This window comes from Hemitrygon akajei, chromosome 6, assembly GCF_048418815.1.
Source record: "Hemitrygon akajei chromosome 6, sHemAka1.3, whole genome shotgun sequence".
NCBI classification, from domain to species: Eukaryota; Metazoa; Chordata; class Chondrichthyes; order Myliobatiformes; family Dasyatidae; genus Hemitrygon; species Hemitrygon akajei.
This window is the reverse complement of record NC_133129.1, coordinates 122,812,379-122,827,632: the sequence shown is the minus strand read 5'-3', so window position 1 is coordinate 122,827,632 and position 15,254 is coordinate 122,812,379. Positions and strand designations below refer to the sequence as shown.

Below are 15,254 nucleotides of genomic sequence, written 5' to 3'. Positions count from 1 at the left end.
GTGATATAACCTCCCTCTATCCAGTCACTTTGTATGCTTCAAGCCCTCCAGTCCCAGTGACATCCTCACGAATCTTTCCTGCATGTTTTCCAGCGAAATGACATCCTCCCTTTAGCCAGGCTGGACATAATACTCCAGGTGTGGTCTCACCAACACCTTGCACAAGCTTGACATGACATTCCAGCTCTTGTGCTTAGTGCCCTGATCGATGAGGGCAAGTGTGCCAGAAACCTTTTTTACCACCTTGCTAAAAAACACAAAATGCTGGCAGAACTCAGCAGGCCAGACAGCATCTACGGAAGGAGGTAGTGACAACGTTTCGGGCCGAAACGTCATCACTACCTCCTCCCGTAGATGCTGTCTGGCCTGCTGAGTTCTGCCAGCATTTTGTGTTTTTATCAATTCTGTATCAAATTGTCTGGATCACACTGAATCCCGTGTGATTTAACCATCAGGGAGAATGTAGTGGGAGAGGCCTGCTGTTGTGCCATAGGTCAGGGGAGATCCATTTCCTGGTCTGGTTTGAGTTAGCGTCAGCAGGAGTGGGAATTCCTGACCGATTGACTCTGTTGCTCATAGCTGCATCAACTCAGTTTCAACCCCAATCTTGTACATTCTCTCTGTAACTATGAGAGTTCTCTCTCAGTGCCCTCTGTACCTCTCATATTCCAAAGCGTGCATGTTGATAGGTTAATCGGCCGGTGTAAACTGTCCCTAGTGTAAATGTGAGTTGTAGAATCTGAATAGATTAGATGGGAACCTGGGAGAACAAGATTGCACTGTGAGCTGGCTTTGACTCAATTGTCCGAAATGGCCTCCTTCTATGTAGGAATGAAATTTGGTATGTTTCTCCTGGGTAAGAAGAAGTGGAGGACATGTTGGAGATCAAGGGTGTGGACATTGGACATGAACAGAAATGGCCTCCACGTTAGAATGATGTACAGCTGTAAAATACCCACGTGGGTGACATGCTGTCAGTCTCTACATCAACAGAAGTTCAAGAGGACTCAAGAATAACTGGGAATTATTCCAAGGATTAAATAATGGGACTGCTCCATTGGATAATTACAGTTGATTACTAATTAATGGGACTCATCAGATTAAACAGTTCCAAGCCATAGTCCATCTAACCATATCAACACTTAGCATTGATGTGATTTATGTGCATGTTAGTCTTTTGCACAATGGGCAAGGATGTTATTCTTTTGCCTTTGTAGCATAATCTTCTATCTTCTGTATGCTATGTCCATTATAGATTCAGGATTTGTTATTAAAACCTCCATGTGTGGAGAAAAGAGAATAAAATCAGGTGCAGTGTGAAATGGGACGGTGGTTCATTATTACACCGATGAGTTAGTAAACTAGACAAGAAGGGGTTTGGACCTGAGTTATTTATCCTCTTGGATCTCCTTAAACAGGGGCTGAAGGGCCCACTCCTAGCAAGCCGATCATCAACGTGACTGGAACATCCCAGGACAACGGTGCTGAAACAGAAGCGGAAAACGCTGGAAAGAAAATCTCAGCAGATCAGACAACATGGGCTGTAGTGGAACAGTCAGGTTTGTGACTGCTCAGTGGATCTAAGGTGAAGGAAGATCAGCGACGAATCTGCAGAACTCCTCAGCTAGAAATGTCAGGTGAACGATACACCGTGGTTAAAGGTCAGAGGCTGGGTTTCCTGTGGCACGTTACACTCCTGGCCTTGCAAAGCTTGTCCATCTCGAAGCCAGGGTTGCCTGGGTGAATGCAGCTTCAACAACACTCTGATTAACCAGGAGAACTGCGTGTACCATCTATAAAATCCACTGCCTAGGCTACTCTGACTTCACCTCTCAAGCCCACGATATCAATCATCAGGCACATGATGCAGGCTCCTCTCCCAATCACACATCATACCGACTTGGAAATACATCACCCTTCCTTCATGCTTGCTGGCCTGATTCCAAAAGCGTACCTCCTCACAAGACCATGGGAGTCTCTTCACCAGGACTGCAGCAAAGCTCACCACCACTATCTGAATTGACAATTAGGTGGACGAGAAATGGAGGTACTGCCGATGATACATACACAGCTCAAAAATGAAAATAATACATTTCTGATAAAATGAGGCAAGGGATATATTTGTACTGTTTCCAGGAACAATATGCCGTTGTGCTGCTGTGTTTAAACCACTTTTACAAACGCCAGTATTACTTCATTGCACCATTCAAAGTTTATTCAGACTTGATGCAAATGTCGTTTCTTTATTCAAAAAGGGTAGGAAACTATTGTTATCTTAATAGGGAAAATGTTGGAAGCCATAATGAAACACTTTGAAAGTTCAAAGTAAATTTATTATCGAAGTTATGATTACTGCATGTCACCATTTACTACCTTGAGATTCATTTTCTTTCAGGTATTCACAGTAGAACAAGAAATAAAATAGAATCAATGGAAAACTACACATAAAGAGTAACAAACTATCATTGTGCAAAAGAAAAACCATGCAAATAAACAAATAAATACATGCATAAATAATACTGAGAACATGAAATGTAAAGTCTTTGAAAGTTAGTCTATAAGTTGTCCATTACTTCAGACTTGAGGTGAGTGGAGTTATCCATGCTGGTTCAGGAGCCTGATGGTTGAAGGGTGATATCTTGTTTCTTAACCTAGCAGTGTAGGACCCAAAGCCCCTTTGCCCTAACAACTGAAGGAACTCAGACAAAATCAACATTGTTTCTACATAAAATCATATCTGATCAATATACTATTGATGTACTTAGATCCAAATGGTTGCAAAGGTGTTGCAACGAAGATTATTTAGGCAAACAAAAGTTTGTGTTGTAAGATGTAACATGTTGGTGTGGGTCGAGTCTTGGCTGACTACCAGGAAACAAAAAAAGCAATGTTTATTTTATTAAAAGTTTATTTTTCTGGTTGAAAATGTAACCAGTGTGGTGCTGAAGGGATTAGTGCTGGGGCCTCAGCTTCTCACAATTTGCACAAATTATCCGAGTGACCACAGTAAAAGTATCAGCACTAAAATTGCTGATGACACGGAATAAGTGGACAGAAAGGGCTACAAGGGGATAGAAATAGGCTAAGCAAGTGGACAAAGATCTGTCAAATGAAGCATTATATAGAAAAAAATGTAATTGTTCATTTTGGCAGGAAGCATATCTAAATGGCCCCACAATTAACTGGCATATCATTGGAGAATATCTTTTAGTCTCCTGTATCTTGGAAAACATTGGCTGAAAACAGGATGAATTTTGTTTTGATAACCGAAGAAAGGAGAAATTTAGTACACCAGAAATGTGCCCTCCAATGTGAAGTACTGTAAGTTAACAACAATTCTCCCAGAAGTTTAATAGTTAAATGGCTGTGAGTCAACTTTTATCGGAAGTTGCTGTTGTAATAAAACAATAATCAATTCCTGCAAATGGATTTTGCTCTTCAGCTCTAAACAAAAGCAAACTACAGTCACAGACATCGTCTGTCTTTTAAAAAATTTTGGCAGTCTTTCCAAATCTTTGACAACTCTTCTGGAGATCTTTTTCAAAGTTGTTTGTAGTATTCTGAAAAAAAGAGCTTCTCAGATCCTTTGAGGTGGAGGAGACTTTCTCTGTTCATTGTCCACTCCACAGCAGGCTGGATATAAGCAGAAATTCACTCTTGACTCCTGTGAGATCCAAAAATAGGGCTCTTGTGAAAGACCGAGGCCTTGAAGTGATAAAGGTATTTAAAGGCACTAAAAGACTATTAAATGGATTATAAAATGTGAAGAAGATATAAATTCAATCACATGGCACCATGCTTTCACTCACTACTGCCTTGCTGGAATCCTGACTGCCAAATGCAATCAAATGCTTTGTGCAAGCATGGTTGCCTTTCAGTACAGTTCCCCGTTTTAAAGCAGGCGTAGTCTAACGGAGGTGGTATTCCGCCGTGTTACTGTGCCAGAGACCTGGAGTCAGTCCTGATCCCGGGCGCCGTCAGCGTACAGTTTACATGTTGTCAGTGTGACCGCATCCTTTCCTCCAGATGCTCTCGCTTCTTCACACATCCCTGACACGGGTGGATTGCCCCCAGTGTGTAGGTGTATAGTGGAATCACAGCGTTGACGGGAAGCTGGGGGAAACTGAATGGGATTAGTGTAAATGGGGGTGGGGGGAGTGTCAAAAGATTTATTTGATGCTATGTGCCTATATGGCTCTCTGACTCTTGTCAGTGGGTTTGAACACACAGGAAGGAAGGCTTTTTAGAAAATGATTAGTAATTCTATTTTTAATTTGAAAAGACATAGGCACTCTATTTCATGCATCTATTATCAAGATAGCTATTAAAAATAGTCACTTGTTGTGGTGATTGTAGACGTTGTAAGTTTGAATGAAAATGTGCAACACACAAGCTTTTTGGTTTGGAAAATCTGGCACACTGGCCTTGGAAGGGTTCTAACTGTTGGATTGACACTTGAATGCCTTGCTTCTAAAATAAATTCCGTGAGGAACACTGTCTGCCATCAGCCACAAATTTTCATCAGGCTCACCGTCTGACTCGACACCAGGTTATGTGGTAGAGGCAGCAGAATCACAAATGCAAATAGGTTATGTGGTTTCTTCCACGTATTTCGCTGATAGTATAAAGGAAATGTTTACGTGAAATTAGCTCCCTAATACTTCCGTCAGTATTCAGTGTTCAATAAATCAGAAAAAGGGAGTCATTTTTAAGTTAATTGTTCATCCTCAATGTTGCACTGGTTGACACACATTTGTGTGTTCACAAGCGTGTCAGTTTATGCAAAAACTATTCCAGTATTAGCATTATGCATTTTTCCACAGAAATCTTAAAATGAAGATGTGCACCATTGATAAAAAATGGGTTATATAACCCAGGGCTTTGTTCTAATTTTATTGCCCTCCATATTGCATTTATTGTGAAAACATATATGTATTGCCAAAACCAAGACTGCATGCAAAGGTGTTTGTCAAAAGGGGCTAAAACATGGAGCTGCTGGGATTCCAGGCACTCAGAGTGGACAGTGACATCTCAGGATCATGTCTCTTTGATTTGCTTTTAGAGTCTTTCACGGGTCTGCATACGAGCTGTCCTTTCCTCTGGATGTCTTTTTCTTTACGGAAGCATTCCCTGCGGAGGTCAGGTCTTGTTTGTGTGACACTCCTGAGGACTTTCCGAACTAGAGGAAAGGGAGTCTCTGCCGTCTAGGTACACACAGCTTCATGTTGCCGTCATATACACCACTCAGACTCCCCAACAGGCAAATCACAGAGCTCCTCAGTCACTCTTAGAGTCTCATATTAGATTGACAGGCAGAGGAGAATAGGGCAACTAGTCATCCCATGGAATTGCTTGTTGCAAACTTGGTTAAAATAATGCACATCTTCAAGTAAATTGCATATGGGGCAAAATAGGAAGAATTGCTAGTTAGTTGTAAGCCAGGAATGTATTATGACATGGGACTACTCATCGTTCAAATTCAGATAACCAGGCTGATGAACAACATTGGTGACACTAAGTTCCGCTTGAATTTTATGATATAATCTACTTCCATTTATTTCTAAGCACAAGCCTTTTGTGTTTCAAACCCCTGAGGCCTTTTTTTTTGCTTTGCTTGACAGTGACAACGATGATGTCAATTCTCTTCTGTTTATTTTTATCTTCCCGCAGTGCATAAACGAAAAAGCTTGTTATGCAAATAGAAAAGGAACATTTAAAGAAAATAATCTTCTGTTTCAATATCTGATTCAATGCAGTGAGACAATACATGGATGTGAGGAAGATGGAGGGATATGGACATGGTGTAGGTAGGAGGGATTAGTAGTTGGGTGTTTTGATTTGCTTTTTAGCGGGTTTGGCACAACATTGTGGGCAGAATGGCCTGTTCCTGTATTGTACTGTTCTATGTTCGGTGCTCTGAGTTCCCGGTCAAGTGGTCTTTCAAATAAGCCAGCTTATAAAGGACCTTTCAGAACTGGGTGAAACACTGCTATCAACTGTTCCTTTCTACATTGGAGAGTGAAATTGGATAGTCTCTGTTGTCCCTTGCAGACAAATCCCAACGAATTTTACAAAGTTTACATTGATTGGCTTTAGATCTTCATAGAAACATAGAAAACCTACAGCACAATACAGGCCCTTCAGCCCACAAAGCTGTGCCGAACATGTACTTACTTTAGAAATTACCTAGGGTTACCCATAGCCCTCTATTTTTCTAAGCCCCATGTACCTATCCAGGAGCCTCTTAAAAGACCCCATTGTATCCGCCTTCACCACCATCACCGGCAGCCCATTCCACGTACTCACCACTCTCTGCGTAAAAAACTTACCTCTGACATCTCCTCTTTACCTTCTTCCAAGCACCTTAAAACTGCGCCCTCTCATGCTAGCCATTTCAGCCCTGGGTAAAAGCTTCTGACTATCCATACAATCAATGCCTCTCATCATCTTATACACCTCTATCAGGTCACCTCTCATCTTCCACCGCTCCAAGGAGAAAAGGCCAAGTTCACTCAACCTATTCTCATAAGGCATGCTCCCCAGTCCAGGCAACATCCTTGTATGAGGTTGAGTGAACTCGGCCTTTTCTCCTTGGAGCAACAGAGGATGAGAGGTGACCTGACAGAGGTATATAAGATGATGAGAGGCATTGATCACGTGGATAGTCAGAGGCTTTTTCCCAGGGCTGAAATGGCTAGCATGAAAGGGCACAGTTTTAATGTGTTTGGAAGTAGGTACAAAGGAGATGTCAGGGGTAAGTTTTTTACGCAGAGAGTGGTGAGTGTGTGGAATGGGCTGCCAGCGATGGTGGTGGAGGCGGATACGATAGGGTCTTTTAAGAGACTCCTGGACAGGTACATGGAGCTCAGAAAAATAGAGGGCTATGGGTAACCTAGGTAATTTCTAAGGTAAGGATATGTTCGGCACAGCTTTGTGGACCGAAAGGCCTGTATTGTGCTGTAGGTTTTCTATATTTATATGTTTCTAAATCTCCTCTGCATCTTTTCTATAGTTTCTACATCCTTCCTGTAGTGAGGTGACCAGAACTGAGCACAGTACTCCAAGTGGGGTCTGACTAGGTCCGATATAGCTGCAACATTACCTCTCAGCTTTAAACTCAGTCCCACAGCCAATGCACCGTATGCCTTCTTAACCACAGAGTTGAACTGCACAGCATCTTCCTGTGATGTTTGCAAATGGCATTTAACCCCATCTGTATCAGTCTGGGATCAGCTGGTGTAATAAGTCAATTCCTAGTCACAACTAACTCTTGACATCTTCAAATTTATTGAAAGTGACTTTCAGCAGAAACCAATTATATCCTGACAGTTTCCTGTTTTTCTTTCTAGGTTTGTCTCTGCACATGTACCCCTAATTTTAATTGGTTTGTGATTTCTGTGACCTTCACCCCATTCCCCACCATTTCTTCCCCACACCGTCACGCTACATCCTCCCCCCCCCCCCCCCCCCCCCAGGTGAACTCATTTCAAGAGCATTTGACAGTCAAATGCCATCCTTTGCCTTGGCAGCACGTGCAGTGCTCCGGTTTATTCTTATTTCTACTTAATTACCCTTGTGGTGCCCCGTACCGTAAGAAATGACAGCATCAGCGGCAAAATGCAAAGCCTTTCAGGTTGCATAGTTCGTTTCTTTGACAGTGAAGAGGTATTGGCTTGGGCTCTGTCATGGGGTAATTTGTAATTTGGATGTGCTGATCACAGACCAGGAACAATAAAGCTGGCCCGAAGGCTCAACGCACGTTGAATGGCGAGATGCAACGTATTACTCTTATGGAAATATCAAAACTGAACATTGCATGTTCCAGCACCCAGAGCATTTTATTTTCGGTTCTCTTCCCACCCTTCTCTGAGGATAGAGATCTTGCATTTATAATCGAGCTTTCTCACGTTCCAAAATAAGTTACAGGCACTGAGCTACTTCTCAAAGTGCAGTTATTTGCATATTGTAGGAGACCATGCTGAAAAGAACATTTATCAGATGCAAGCCTAGGCGTTAGGTGTCAACAGGTTATTCAACCACAGGTTGGAATTTCCCCTGAACCCAGTAAGCTTTCACTGAACACACATCACGTCTCTTTTCAGGCAGCAGTTTTATCCACTGCGGAGGTCAGCCCTACTGTGGCCTTGGGTAAGATCAAGTAACTTAACACAGAATGAATATTGGACCCGGAACCTTTTGATCAGTATTGCTCTCCACAATATTACGTTGTTTTGCTGACAAGATCACTGACGGTAGAAATGTTCTTTGGAAATAATGCTTGCAAGGTTTGGAAGTGGAGCACAGTATCTTTGTCCCTGCAGATCTACACCGAAGGAGGTGAAAGCCAGCCAAATCTGGTGAAGCCTGGTTAAAGAGCACGGGAAAGAAGTCAGAAAAATTAGCATTTAAGAACTACCCTTCACTCCCAAAACACTTCAAAGTCACTGAAATACTTTGGAAATGTAATCACTGTTGCACCCCACATAATATCAATGGACATTGCTCCTGCCTCAAGTTCATTTGCTTTTAAAACCCTTGTCAACATCTGTTATTTCTAGAATGTATCATTACAAAACCATACTAGCTTCTACTCTCTTTAAACTTGAGATACTCCAAATCTCTACTGCTCATGTCCTAACTCTCTTTTGACATTCTTCCCCTACTTCTGCTATTTAGGATTAAAGTTCAAAGTGAATTTATTATCGAAGTACATATATGTTACCATATAGAAGTAAAGGTAAAGTTCCTCCCTGTGCCTTTTTTGGCGCATCAGGCGGCAACCTTGCCGTTTCTTTAGCGTTTGTCTGTTTTACGAGGCCGAGTTGCCAGCTCGACGCTCAACCCAACACAGACGGAAAGTGTGCAAGGAGCCGGCTGGGTTTGAACATGGGAGCTGTTGTTCTGAAGTCTGGGTGCAAATACCATTACACCACCCACACAGAGCATAAACTACCTTGAGAAGGAAAAATAAAGAAATACAATAACATTTATGAAAAACTGCACAGAGATAAAAACTGACGAACAATCAGTATGCAAAGGAAGACAAACTGTGCACATTCAAAGTAAATAAATAAATAATACCAAGAACATGAGATGCAGAGTCCTCAAAAGTGTGTCTGTAGATTGTGGAATCATTTTGGAGTTGTGGTCAGTGCAGTTATCAGCCACGGACAAGCAGCTGCAGCGGATTGTCACATGGAAACAGTGAGCTGTCGGTCCTGCCTCCCCAGTCACAGGAGCGATATCTCTCCCGAGAGAGAGGGGGAGGGAGGGAGGGAGGGAGAGAGAGAGAGAGAGAGAGAGGGAGGGAAAGAGAGAGAGACTATCTGAGATGGCAAAGTGTTGGGATGGACGGTAGGGGGGAGAGTGGAGGTTTAATGCTTTTGTTCCTGCTTCTGTGTGGGAGAGGGGAGGGGGGCTTTGGGGTTCTAACATTTTCTGTCATTCATTCTTTGGAGATTTCTGCTGTTTTGTGGATGCCTGAAGAGAGTAAGAATCTCAGGTTGTATTTTGTATACATTTTCTAATATCAAATTGAAGTATTGAGCCATTGAACCGGTTCAGGTTCTTGACAGCTTGTAAGGTAATAACTGTTCCTAAACCTGGTGATGTGGGATGTAAGGTTCTTGTTCTTCTTACATGATGGTAGTAGCGAGAAGAGAGCGTGGCCTGGATGGTGGGCATACTTGATGATGGATTCTGCTTTCTTGTGGCTGTACTGCTTGCAAATGTTCTCAGTGGTAGAAAGGGCTTTTCCTGTGATGAGTAGGCCTTTCTGTTCCTGAGCACTGGCGTTTCCATATCCAGACCGGTCTGGATATTCTCCACTGTGCATCTACAGAAATTTGTCAAAGTTTTAGGAGATATGCTGAATCTATGCAAAACATCTAAGAAGGTGGAGGCACTGTCATGCCCCATTTTTGATGGCATTTGCGTCCTGGTCCCAGGATAAATGTTAATGCCAAGGAACTTAAAGTCACTGTTCCTCTCCACTTTTTATCCCCTAGTGAGGATTGGCTCATGAACCTCCAGCTTCTTTCCCCCGCAGCTGATAATCAACTCTTTGGTTTTATTCACATTGAGTGAGAAGGTGTTATCATGGCACCATTCAACCAGATTTTCAATCTCCCTCCTACATGTCGGTTTATCACCACGTTTGATTCAGCCCATGACAGTGGTGTTATCAGCGAACTTAAATGTGACATTGGAGATATATTCAGCCTCACAATCGTAAGTATAGAGTGAGTAAAGCAGGGGCTAAGCACATAAACTTGTGGTGCACCTGTGCTGATGGTGATTGTGGAGGAGATGCAGTTGCCAGTTTGTTCTGACCGGGGTCTGCAAGTGAGGAAATTGAGGATCCAGTTGCACAGGGAGATATCGAGGACCCGGTCTTGAAGCCTACTGATTGGTTTTGAGGGTGTGATAGTATTAAACGCTGAGCTGTAATCAGTGAAGAGCATCTTGATGTATGCGTCTTCGTCGCCCAGACAATCCAGGGCTGAGTGAAGAGCCGACGAAATAGCATCTGCTGTTGCGATGGTAGGTAAATTGGAGCAGATCCAAGCCTCTGCTGGAAAATCTTGCTAGGTTAATGTGCTATATAAATATGTTAGTGTTTATTGTTGTCATATAGGAAACTTGGTATTTTGCACACAGCAAGCTGCAAGATAAACATGAAATAAATCACCAGATTATCTTTTTGTTTGATGCTGATTAAGGGGTAAATACTAGCTAGAACATTAGAGAGAAAAACTTCCACACTTAATTTAAAATAATCTGATGGGACCTTAATACATCCGCTTGATGGACATTCAGGACCTTGGTCTGACATCTCATGAAAAAGACCACGCGGCACTCCTATCGTTCTGTTCATCTGAGCTCTTGAGTGCACAGAGTCTCCAGCCTCTGAACACTTTACTTTGCTGAGATGGTGCACTCTATGATGTGCCAATGTCCGTGTGTTGTGTGTGGTCCTTTTCCTTTCTGGATGGGCAGAACACATCCACATTGAAATAAAGGCACAACAATCAGTAAAGAAAGCATGTGTTTGATGAAACTTTTTCTCATTTTGTTACAGATTCCTTTTCATGCCGATACGCTCACAGGAAGGAGCTAGAGGCTGCATTAACACAGATGCCATAACTTCAATTAAAGCCCTGGAGGTGATATCCCACCTCAGGAACTCCCCGGCCTCAGGACGAGGCGAAGAGTGAGACGCTGAGGATGGGCTCCTTCCGCAAACCTAGGCCTCGCTTTCTGAGTTCTCCGGTGCTCAGTGACTTACCTCAGTTCCATGCGGCCAGGCAGGCAGCGTTGCTCGGCTCCAACAAGGCCTGGAACAGGTAGGAGCTCTTTCGTCTTCTTTAAACAAATGACCATAATGGAACATGGCTCAGGAATGGACTTGCTGGAATAAAAAATTTGCCCTGCAGATCTGAATTTCAATTTCCAACCTAACCTATAGGGATGAAATACTGACTACTGGTTGTTAAACTCTTAAGTGAAATGATATCATCCTGTTTGCTATTCTGAGTGACATTCCATCATCCATAATTCCAGGTGTTAACGGTCGATCGATATTCATGTGGGTAATTGCCATGGGGGTTGGAGATATCCTGCTCATTGAAGGGGCAAAACAGTGGCACATCCCCAGAGTCCCGGGTTCTGTCTGTGTGGGGCTTGCACGTTTTCCCTGTGTGTTTCCTACCACAAAGATGTGTGAGCTCTTATGCTAATTAAACACTGTAAGTTGCCCCTTGGTAGAACCGGAGGGGAGATGGTGAGAATGTGGGAATACACCTGGGATTAGAGTCGGATTGGTGATTAGTGATGGGTGCAGGTTTGGTGGATCAAATAATCTGTTTCTCTGCCGTATACCTCTATGACTCTCTGACTTGAAGAGCAAAAGGATTATCCATGGGTGGACATAGTCTTTGACATGAGCAATGGGTACATTGAATGGTGGCATCAATATTCCCAGATGCTGATACCCATGAGCATGAAGCCGCTCGTCATTCATCAGAGAAAGAGAACTTACATCTATACAGAGGAACCCAAGGTGGAGTGTAGAATTCATGTCCTTTGTGACTGAGAAACCCTGCATTGGGTCACAGGACGAGACCTCTTTGATGTAGCAGTAAATTATGTGAACCTCGGTGCATTTACACAAAACGAAACTTGCATTATGGTTTCTGAGAAATTGAGGTGACAAGCAATGTTGCTGAGATTGGGCAGGGAAGTTAATCGGGTCCTGAGCACGGTGCTCAACCCACTTTCCAGTTTTTGGGGAGTGCAATGCCATTTTGAGAAAGGTTAAAGGAGGAGCTCAAGTTCCCAATCCTGGCTAACGCTGGAAGAGCTGCCTGCGACAGGAAGGGAGTCAGGATTGGGCGTAATAATGAAGTGCTTCTATTTGCATGGTATCCTCTCTCAGAGATATCTGGATGCAGTTCACAAAGATTCACGTCAGCATCCATTTCATGCAAGGCAGGATCACCGAAGCATCATGACTGAAAGTATTTTATTAGCCACGGCCCTGGAAGAGCTTGCTGCTCAAATAAGGCCACCAAGGGCCACCTGACCCAATTTAACAAGAAGATGTTAACTAAAGGGCAATGTCTGTCAGAGTACAGCACCTCCTCCATGTAGTGCTCAGGTTTCATGCTGAGATTATATGAATAAAATGTAGGATGTGATTTTAACCCACAGACTTCTGACTCATGTTCTAAAAATGAACGAGGCCTTTCTTACTCAAGAATCTATTGACATTTGTTTTCAGATTGGATATAACTCAACTTCGCAATAAGACATGGCTCCCTCTGTACCTCCCCCTTAAAGAGCTTAGGAGAGAAATAATATGGGCAAGAAGAATTTAGAAATCCCCAGAACACTCCCAACTCGTATGTAGCACATTCTGATGTAGTGGAAGGTTGCATCTACACCTCCCCAGCACAGTGCAAAATAGACATTTCAATATCAGTGTGTTTTTTTTAGCTCATCCTCCTCCATAATTTACTCTATTCTTACCCACTGTGGACTTCCTGTTTCTGAATAGAGTGTTCCAGCCAGTGAGTTGATCCAGGCAGCCTTCACTAACCTCTGTTAACAGCAATGTAATGTGCACCAGAAGAGGACAAACTGTTGCTAAGTGTATTCACAGTCTGGGAGTTTGACTGTCCTGACTTATACTCTCTATATTGTGTTGTGGTCGGTCTGGAGTTGTTGTTGTTTTTTTTCTTGTGTTGTGGGGATTGGGGAGGACACTAAGCTTACTTGTCTTTAATTTAGGTGCTTTTTTGTTAAATTCTCTTCCTTTGTAGCATATTGTTATTGTATGCTTAATTTTGCACTGTATTAATGCTCCTCATTGGGATTTGGGGTTTTTAATTTGTAAAATGTTTTGAAAAACTAATAAAAAAATTTATTAAAAAAATAGAAGAGGACGAACAAACCCAGCCAGACTGACTCCGTTCTCAGTTTCCCCTCCTCCACCACATTCTCTCTGACACTGAGGGCAAATCTCTATCTAGAACCCACATCCTACCACTTAGTGCCATGCTAGCACGACGACTGTATTAGCCTAGAAGCGTTCTCCTTGCTCTCTGGGTTAAACCTTTTTTGCATAGTAGGGGTATTAAGGGTTATGAGGAAAATGCAGGTAGGTGGAGGTGAGTCCATGGTCGGATTAGCCATGATCTTATTGAATGGCGGAGCAGGATCGATGGGCCAGATGGCCGACTCCTGCTCCTGTTTCTGATGTTCTGACTACCTTAGTATCTGATCTTGCATGAGAAAGGAACGAAGAATAATCAGCGCTCGCACTTTTTTAAACCTGCTGCTGGTTAACAGTTTGCAACCACAGTGTGTGCAGTGAGGGGCTCAGAAGACCATGTTACCAGTCGTGCACAGTGAGCAGAGCTTTCAGCACCGCAGCGAAGCTGAAAGAGTTGCTGCCTCATGGCTCCTGGGAGAGCGGTTCGATCCAGCGCTCTCTGGACGGACCTTGCACATTCTCCCTCTGACCACGTGGGCTTCTGTCTGAGATGAGCAGGTCGGTGGGTTAGTCAGCTGCACTAAATCCTCTCGTGCAGGGCTGAGAGTGTGAGCCCAAATTGGTGATAATCTTCTAAAACAAAATATCTTGCATGCCATAGTAACTTTGATCATTGATTACTGAATTAGTAACAATAATTATGGACATTTTTAAAGAAAATGGAGGAAAAGTGTCACCGTCAGGTTTGGCCAGCTCGTGTTCGTCTAGGGGAGAGCAGCCTCTGGCCCCGCCAAACTGAGAAATCACGTTAGTGTGGATGCTGTGTAATGTATCCCCTGTTACAAACCCACAACGCAAAATATCAGACAGTACGCCGTATGCAATTATATGATTGAACTTTATGAATCTTAATCTGAATACAGGGTTAGTTATGAAAATAAAAAAGGACCCATTTCAAGGAAAAGTAAAAAGTTCATATTGGAGCTCACTCAGTCACCATTCTTCCACTGTCGATCTCCTCCAAGCGTTGCTGACCTTTGGGCCCTCAGATCTCAGTCCGCTCCGTCCAGTGGTCTACCAGCTCTCTCCACAGATGTCTTCCTTCTTCATCTCTCCTCGGCCAAAGACCGCAGAAAATCTCCTTCCAGATACACAAGAAAAAGCAATAATCTTTGAGTGGCTAACATTCATACCACAGTCCTGTTATCTCCAGCCATAACCCAAACATTGCTGCTACAGATAAACTGTTACCTCAGCAGTGAACATTACAGAGAAGCCATTACAAAAGTATAAGCGACTGATTGAAATAAATATAGCATTTTGGAAAACCTGCTCAGAGCTATTCATATTTAAAGAATTGAGGAGCAGTATACTGTATTCTGCATGCCATGGGCCAACAAAAGTTTTGTACAAGTCATGTTGGGCATGCATGCCGTAAATTTGCCACCACTGTCTTAGTATGCCGGTGAGTTTATGAGGTTATGAGGAGAATAATGGGAAATTAGTGTTTTATTATTTTAAGTGGGCCAGCATAGACTTGGTGGGCTGAAGCGCCTGCTTCTTTGCTGTATGTCATCCAGTGTGCTGTAATTTTATGTCTTCTCAGGGACTGAGTCTAATTCAAACCATGTCCCTGATAGTTCCTCGACCAGAGATGCTTTAGCAAAGGAAGCCCACTGTCTTGGTGACTGTCTCTACACCAGGGTAGATTAGCCCCAAGTGCTTTCCGAAGTGGTCAATTAAACCACAGGAAACAGAA

The 15,254-nt window shown here is 43.0% G+C and overlaps 2 protein-coding genes across 6 annotated transcripts in view; both read left to right on the top strand.

The window, feature by feature from the left end:
* Nucleotides 1-15,254, top strand: part of arhgap1 (Rho GTPase activating protein 1) — a 518,954-nt gene that overhangs the window by 250,651 nt on the left and 253,049 nt on the right. The gene's annotated exons all lie outside the window — the stretch shown is intronic.
* Nucleotides 1-15,254, top strand: part of LOC140729436 (proline-rich protein 5-like) — a 122,649-nt gene that overhangs the window by 41,689 nt on the left and 65,706 nt on the right. For all 4 annotated transcript variants that reach the window (XM_073049171.1, XM_073049168.1, XM_073049169.1 and 1 more), the window contains one exon: nucleotides 11,081-11,345. In XM_073049171.1, the coding sequence (XP_072905272.1) occupies nucleotides 11,227-11,345 (119 nt within the window). In that variant the 5' untranslated portion in view covers nucleotides 11,081-11,226. The remainder of the gene's footprint in view (nucleotides 1-11,080; nucleotides 11,346-15,254) is intronic.